The following is an 8289-nucleotide window of genomic DNA, read 5'->3' as shown; positions in this document are numbered from 1 at the left end:
AGTTAGAAATGTTTTAAGGGGAGATATTTTTTCCCTCACCATTCAAGTACTGTTATAGTACTAAAGTATCACCACAAGATGGTGTTATTTCTCAAAGATGTCACATGGTGTTGGCATGCATCATCTAATCTGGGTCTGCCACCTATTGGTAAAGAGAGCAGACTATCCTGTATGTAACCATGATAACAGATACTTCCTCTACAGCTACAGGTACCTAAATAATTCAACTTGAGGACATGAAGCAAAACACAACAAAAATAGATTTATTGACATACTAACAAAATATAGCAGGGTTTGAAAGTATACATATTAAATATTACACAATTTAAGTTATTGCAGTAAAGACTGGCCATCAGCTTGGGGAGTGCTGCTCTGTCTGACCTCCCTGTACAGGCACCAAGCAAGAAAAACTTTCCTCCAGCCATGAATAGATTTAATGGTAATAATGTTTAAAGTGCTAAATGTGTTGTATGTTTTGAGTATTTTGTAAAGCAGAAGCTCCAGTGTATGCATAATTCAATAATGATAATAATATATATGAGTGATTGGACTGGATGTGATTAAAATGATTTCATGAATTAGAATAAGAAACTAAGCCGAAGTATAGTATCTGAGCTTTTGATTCTAGTAGAAAAACAAATTCAAAAAAATGAAAATAAAACAAAAAGTAAGATCTATTGACATGTTAAGACTGTTGTTGCCAAAGGAAGTTTCAAATATGGCACTGTTTTCACCCTTAAAAATTTCAAACGCTTGAGTCACAGTATGACTGATGCACCACTGGATCTCGGTCCAAAAATCCCAGGATGTGGATATGAAACTATTTGAAAGGGAGAGTGGAGCGTTGACTCAGTGACCGATGTACGGAGGTGAAATTAGGTAGTGTAAGAACTCCTATTATCCCCTGCTTATAGGAGTATCACATAAATACAGTGCTGTGTTCACTAAACAAGCAGCACGCGCTACTTCCTGTGTTTGTGTGAGTCAGATACTACTCATGAGCTGACTAAATCAGCCGGGCCCCATCCCCCGCCCACTAACCTCCGTCCACCCCCTCGCATAAGTATAAAAGACACCCACACACATATTCCCATCTCCGCCCACCTTGCCTTTCAACTGCTCCCACACTTTTCCTCTTCCCTCCCGGTGGATTTTCTCTCCCTGTCCCTCTGTCTTGCTCCTGTCTTCCCCCCCTCCTCCTCCTCCCATCTCCTCCTTTAGAGGACAAGAGGGAGGATGTGAGTGGCGTGTGTGTATGAGTGCGTTAGTCATGTTCAGGCTCATCCAGGGCAAACAGCAGCACAAGCAAGGGGGAAACCCAGGCACAGGCAGGAATAGGATGTTTTGTCCACATCTGTTAGTTGGTTTGGCTGCAGCAGCTTGTGGTTTACACAGCGCCTAAAAATGGATTGCTAGAATGAGCTACAGAGCATGCTGGAGGCGAAGACGGATGAGCATATAGTAGGAGGGGAAAAAAAGGACAGGATGACATAGGTGGGGGGAAGGGTGGGCATGCCAAAGTGGGCCAAGACCCCCCTAGTGGTTAATAGGATTCTGTCTGCCCTGAGCTGAGCTCGAGTTCACGAGCCAGGAGACGGCTCTGAAGAGGGCGTCTGATGTGGAAGTGTTTGTCTCTTGTAAGATTTGATTAGCATTTAAATTCAAACTGACTCACCCGTTTGTTCTGTGGTTTTTTCTGAGCCATAGGTCAAGATCTGGTCACTCCGGTACAGAAAACATTTATTCATTAGTCAGTGATAAGGGATGGTGTTCTTGATTTAGCATGACTTCAGTTCAAATGTACTAACTGATGTAAATGTTTTTTCATGATCCTGATATGAAAGATTTCAGAATAAATCTCATTCCTCAAAATCCTAAAGCCAAGAATAGTTGGAGTATTGACGGAGAATGGAATTTCATGAAAATGTTGACTTTATTTTAAATTTCTGATAAGACGACTAATCAAAATAAGTCCTTGAAAGCGACAGAACAAAAGTGGCTTGTATTGAAATTGCTGACATGACCTTTATCTGTGCAGTGAAGATAGACAGTTATTTGCTGGTTGGGGATCATCAACATTAAGCAAAAGAAACAAAACAAGCATAAAATGATAAACTGCTCTAGGAGAGCACTACATTACAACATTATGCTCTGAAATTATATTCTCTTGATATAAGACAGTGTTCTGCTCTGTTATCAGTTTCCAGTGTCTGCACTGATTTTGCAACATTTGTAACCAACTATTTTGCTTCATATCTAAATGGGAAACGCTAACATTTGTTTTTTATTATCTCCGATCAGTCACATTATCCAGTCCCCTCATCGGTCTCCAGGTGGTGCCAGTGGTTGAGAAGGACAACATTCCTCACACCAATACACACACACAGAGTGGACCTATTTCCCTGTCTCCATCCACATACTGAGGGGCTGGGTATATGGCAGAGATGTGTGAGGGTGTGGGGGATGGGGCTGAAGTAGTTGTGGAAGATAGAGAGGAAGGAAGTGAATAGAGTGAGAAATGGGGAGGGAAGGGGGTGGCATGCAAGGCAAGCACATGCTGAGCGAAACATTGGACTCATTGAGAAAAGCGCTCTCTCCATTCATGCCCTATCAAATCCCCTTTTCACCCAAACTCCCACTCTTCTCATCCTGTACGTACAGTGTATCGATATCTGTCCGCTATCTGCAGATGACAAAGGTTCTGGGGTGACTAAGTAATTTAATGTGTTTGTTTGTATCAAGTTATTTGAGGTAAATCCTGACAAAACAAATGGAGAGGCAAATGGCCAGTTTCAACCACTTTAAAGTTACTCTACAACCTCAGTATCTGTTTTCAATTGAAGACCCATCAACTCCAGATGGGCAGTTCATTTACATGAGAAACCACCGTATGAAAGTACTAGTAGGTGGTTTGATTGGAGCACAGTGTGGAGTGTCTCGATATTACATCGCCGTCTCCTCTGCATCCACCACACCCCTCAGATGTCATCAGATGTTTGTGTATTTCAAATTCAAAATGGTCAGATCATCACATGAAGGGTCCACCTATGTTTATATGAATGAAAAGTAGCTGTTTTTACTTATTAAATGACCCGGAGCCATAACTTGGAATACATTATGTCATATGATTTGGGGACACATAAATTTGCTTACTCAAGGGTAGAAATAAGTTTACACTTGCATATAATGTTACAGTGGGGTAATTGAGTGGCTTTTTCATACATTTTAATAACTTCTACTGAAATTATGTGACTACACGTTGGTATTGCCAGTTCCTCAGTGGCATCAGATATTAAACAACCTTTTTTTTTTTTTTACATTTTATTTCATGTAATTTGTCATTTAAGTTTTTTTAACTCTGTCCTCTCCTCTCAACTATTCAGAGTCATTCAAATTCCATTCAGAATGTTTTACTTTAACTATCACAGAGTACCTTTTAAAAGAGATTTTCTTTTATTTAACCTTTATTCAACTTGGAAAGCCTCACTGAAATAAAAAAAAATGTGTTTCAGAAGTGGTCTGGCCAAGATAAGGCTGGAATTTCCCTTGGGATATCTATGTATCTGAAGTAACGGTGAAATAACATGAGAAAACACAAAAACACAAAATGTGTGACAATTTACAATTAGACAGAGATATGATTATGATATAAAATAACACATTTTTGAAAAACTAATAAAATTTGGTAAAACATTTCATCCTAGAAGCAATCTACATAAAACAATCCAAGAACTGTATAAAACTATAGCAATAAATAAAACCAGTCTAAAACAATAATCACACTAACTGGTTCCCAACCCGGGGTTAAGATAAGTATAAGGGGTTGTGAGACAATTCATAAGACAGGAAGGCAAATAAAAACTAACCTTTGTGATGGAAAACTTTGATGAAGATGAACCACTCGTGCTCAAAGAAGAGACCTTGATGACTTTGGCCCGGCCAACGAGAATAAGATGAGCAATACAATAAGTGCAATTCCAACCCAATTCTGAAGGTTTTCTCCTGTCGAGGCGTATTTAACACAAACCTAGACCCGCGAGATCTACTATTGTCCCAAATATGGTCATAGCTCACGCAGCTACGTACATACGCCTGAAGATACAATTGGGTAGTGGTTCAAGAAAGAACTGTCTATTAGATTGTTTTTAACTTTCGTCTTTCATAACAAAGTGGAACTACAATACGTTGCTCAGTGTTCAACCTTATCGGCTGCTCTGCATAGTCTAGTCAGCCAAAACAATCAGAGAGGAGGCCAAATTAACAAAGTAGTTTTGTACACAGCTTCCCAGTAACAAGGGGGACCCCTGCAGTCTAATGTTTCCCTAATCTTTGCTTTTATACCCAACAATATTTACTCTTTAGGCTTCTAAAACTAACTGCAGAAAACTTCAGGCAGAGGGAGCAGCATAGATATATACATATATACAGTAAAAAAAAAAACTTTTACAGTAAACTTATGGGGAACTTATGACAGTATTTTTAAAACCCCGCCTTTAGATGTTTTAAGCACAGTTTTATTTGCACACTGATGTTTACCCACCTTTAGTAAATGTATTAGTTTAATACATTTGTCATATGTAGTAAATATAGAAATCCCAACAGAAGAGTAGTGAAATAATTAAAGCTTTGAGGTATTTTCATTTGATGCTATTTCTATTGCACTACATTTCAGATGGAAACGACATTTATTCGACAGCTATATTTGCTTACTTTTCAAATTAAGACTGTAGATACATATATACATAGTTTATAAAACATTATGCTTTATTATAGATTAAACTGGCAAACATATGAAGTAGATTTGAATTAGCTCAAACTAAAGACAAATACAACAGTAAATTCTAATAAATATAAGTATAATATAATAATATATGTAATAGTATTATAGAATAACACTTCCACGGGCCATTTTTCAGCATTAAATACACTAACTGTATAGTTAGTCAGTATATTTTTCTGACTTATATCATTTAACTTAACACTTTGAATGCAGGACTTTTTGCGACGGAGCAGTTTTACATTGTGGTCTTGCTCCTTTTACTCAAGTACACTTCTACCATCTCTATAGATGATAATGTTTTAGGAGGGAGATAACAAGAGATGCCATTCTGAGCTTGAAACCGGCTTGTGTTTACATTGGGGAGGTCATAGTTCACTCACCCTCACTGTGGGAGCCTGTGGTATGTCCTGTCCGAGCAGATGCATAAAACAACATCAGATACTATTTAGTTGAATAGCAACACTTTCTTCTGATGCTGAAAGTATATCCTGCAACTTTATAACACATGCTTTTTTGTTTTGTGATCAAACCTGGAGAATATGAGGAGGAGGTGAAGGTGGAGGAGGGGAGGAGGAGGAGGAGGAGGGGGTTGAGCTCTTCTACTGTTGGTGGCCCTCCCCCGTTTCAGCTCCCATGAGGGCGGCTCTTTAAATTGCCCCAAAACTGCTGCTGGCTGGCGCCTTTTTCCCCCTTTATCTGCAGGAGACAAGACACACGTGCTATTAATAGGACGTCGTAGGATCAAACTTCTCAACCTGCTGGTAAATAATCCAAATGCTTATTTCTAGTTTTTTTTTTTTTCCTTTTTCTTTTAAATCTATCTTCTTCCCTTTTCCAATTCATAACTACCCTGTTCCGGCCTTCTCCTGCTTCCTTTTTCTTCCCTTTTTTTTTTTTCTTAAACGCGGCATGAGCTGGGATTTGGAAGGGGCGGGCTGTATGTCTGACGAATAAAAGCTGTAGCCTATAGATCGGCACAAGGCTTTTAACCGGGTACAACCAGCCAGGCTTAAAGGAAACATTTCGTCTTAAATTTAGAGCAGAGGTTATAACCGAGCGATAGAGGTGAGTGCAAGAAAACGACGACGGTGGGCGAGTGAAAACTTTTGCATGCTCGGTAAGCCAGAAGCGTTTTTTATAATGCATTTTACAGAGCTCCGGCGAGAGGAGGCTGCACGCTTTAAATGTGAAGCCCGTCTTTTGTTGCTTTGGCCCGGGCTGCCGCTGCTGCCGCCGCCGCTGCTGCTGCTGCTAACGAACCCAACCACCTCGCTCACATTGCAATTTCTTTTCCTTTTTTTTTTTTTAAAGAAATACGAGTATCCATGCAGGCTACGTTTAGCCTGCAAATCCCACCGAGCACACACCAGCCATTGTATGTGTATGTGTGTCTCTGTGTGTGTGTGTAGTGAGCCCTCCACGGCCCCGGCGTGCAGACATGCTGTGAGATAGTTCCATGCAAGCAAGGCCCGATTATTTGGCCACAACAACTACAGCAAAGCCTCTGACGTTAAACACTGTGGGCCGTGGCCGCGGGCTTTGATAACGCGGGGGCTTTCTTAGCAGGATTTTGTGCGGCCCACGACCGCCTACGGAGTCCCAGCAGTATCATACGAGCCGGTTTTGATGTCAATCCCTTGTTTGCGAGGCACCGTCGGCTGTGTAATGGAGTAACGAGACAGAAATAGAGCTGGAAATAAATGCGGATTAATTGAGTTAACCGCGTTACCGGTGCGCGGTTAGCCCGGTCATTTGTGGTGTGTTGTTGCGGTCAGTGCGTTTAATTGCCCTGGTATTTTTCTGTGCTGCATCCATCTATGTATCTGTGTGTGTGTGTGTGTGTGTGAACTCGACGCCTTGTCTTGCACCAAGCCTGACCGGTGTGCTTTCTGTGTTCTTCTTATTCCCCAGGTTTGAAAAGCTAAGCAAACATGAGCGACAAGGGGACAGTCTCACCGAAGGAGAAGGAGGCAACAGAGAAGAGGGGGCGTGGAAGACCCCGTAAGCAGCCCCAGGTAAAAACCTCTGACGTAAGTAGTGCCCACTTTTGTCATTGTTTCATGTTTGCATGCCATGAGGATATGCATGAAGAGTAGGGAGGATTTTGGAGGTGTGAAACCCAGATTTAAAAACAAAGCAAGCCTTATTTAAGTTTTTTTTTTTTTAAAGCCCACATCTGTTCCTGTTGATGCTCAGGTTGATATTATTGCAGGTGAGGTGCTCATGCATATCCATGTCATAAGCCCTCTGTGGATCAAGATATGGCTGCAGCGAGCCCTTGTGACCATTTGCTCACCCCCCCTTATCTGTGTAAATGTAGTAACCCTACAACAAACTTCCTGTGCGTCTCACTTGTTTTGTAAGCAACCCGTAACCCTACACCTTTAAACTGTTTTTAACCCCCCCACCCTCCCATCTTCACGGCCCACCTCTGCTAGTCATGTAATGGATGACATAGCAGAGTGGAAACACAGAGTGGCTCATATAGCTGTCACTCAGCGCCGCATGTTTTAGTATTGAATTGCTCGGTTGCTACGAGCTGCGGTTGTAAACATTCTAGAAATGCAACAGGAGACACGTCTGCCATGACATAGCTTGCCACTACGAATTATCACATGAACAAGATACCATCGTGCTGAATTTACCTTTTGCAATGTGGAGTTGATGGTAATCCCCTAAGTGTTGACTCAGATATTCCCCTTTCTACACCTCAGTGTTTTCGGCATTTAGGTTTCTAAATGGCATGTTTTTAGTCACGGTGCTATTTGTGATCTCGTTTGTTTTTTACGAACAGCTTACTTGCGAGTTTGAGACAACCGTTTGTTTCCCTGTCAGACCATGGCGACCTGCGGCTCTGACCACCTGTCAGTCTTTGAAGTGGTTGCACCGACCTTGAATTATGAACTTTGTCTATGAGAGTCTTGCATGTAAAAGTGTATCCATGCTATTTTCTACAAATACTCTTGTCTAATAACATAGCGTACCCTAAAGAAAGGTGTTATATATTGCTCTGCTGTTTTTGGTATACTAACTTCAGTGTCTTGATTGTCAGGAACCAAGTGGGTCCCCTACTCCAAAGAGGCCCAGAGGACGGCCGAAGGGCAGCAAAAACAAGACAGCCGGCAAGGGCAAAGTAAGTCAATGCTGTCTGCGGTCGTGTTTTCACATGGCGACAAGTCATGATATCAGCAGCAGCTAACATGCATCCTGAGCCGGAATGGCAGCCGTGCCAAGAAAGACAGGCGCAGCTTCACAATGAAGATGCACGCGGCATGGTCTCTCGCAAGCATTTCCCCTTTTCTAACCCTCGATTCCTTTTTGCTTGATGAACATTGTAACGGTAGCTAACCTCATCCTCTTAAAAGGACGTCCTGCTGTTACTTGTGATATATCGGTTGGCTGCAATTTAGCTGCTTCCCCTGCTGGTGTCAGAAATAGCCTGGCTAGGCTTTCCCATTGTAAAGACCTTGGTTTACTGCCTTACTTTTTCTTTCTCTTCTATTTTTTTT

At 41.5% G+C, this 8289-nt stretch overlaps 1 protein-coding gene across 8 annotated transcripts; it reads left to right on the top strand.

Moving 5' to 3' along the window:
- Positions 1-5407: 5407 nt before the first annotated feature.
- On the top strand, positions 5408-7913 carry hmga1a (high mobility group AT-hook 1a; the record flags this gene model as incomplete). Of its 8 annotated transcripts, none has more annotated exon segments than XM_035656840.1 (3): positions 5408-5541; positions 6692-6795; positions 7833-7913. In XM_035656840.1, coding segments are annotated over 2 exon segments (165 nt in total), but the record flags the coding sequence as incomplete, so codon positions are not given.
- Between the last annotated feature and the right edge of the window lie 376 nt (positions 7914-8289).

The sequence above is a fragment of the Morone saxatilis genome, unplaced genomic scaffold (genome assembly GCF_004916995.1).
Source record: "Morone saxatilis isolate NCDOM2014 unplaced genomic scaffold, NCSU_SB_2.0 Contig15, whole genome shotgun sequence".
Taxonomy (NCBI): domain Eukaryota; kingdom Metazoa; phylum Chordata; class Actinopteri; family Moronidae; genus Morone; species Morone saxatilis.
This window is presented reverse-complemented; position numbering and strand designations above follow the sequence as displayed.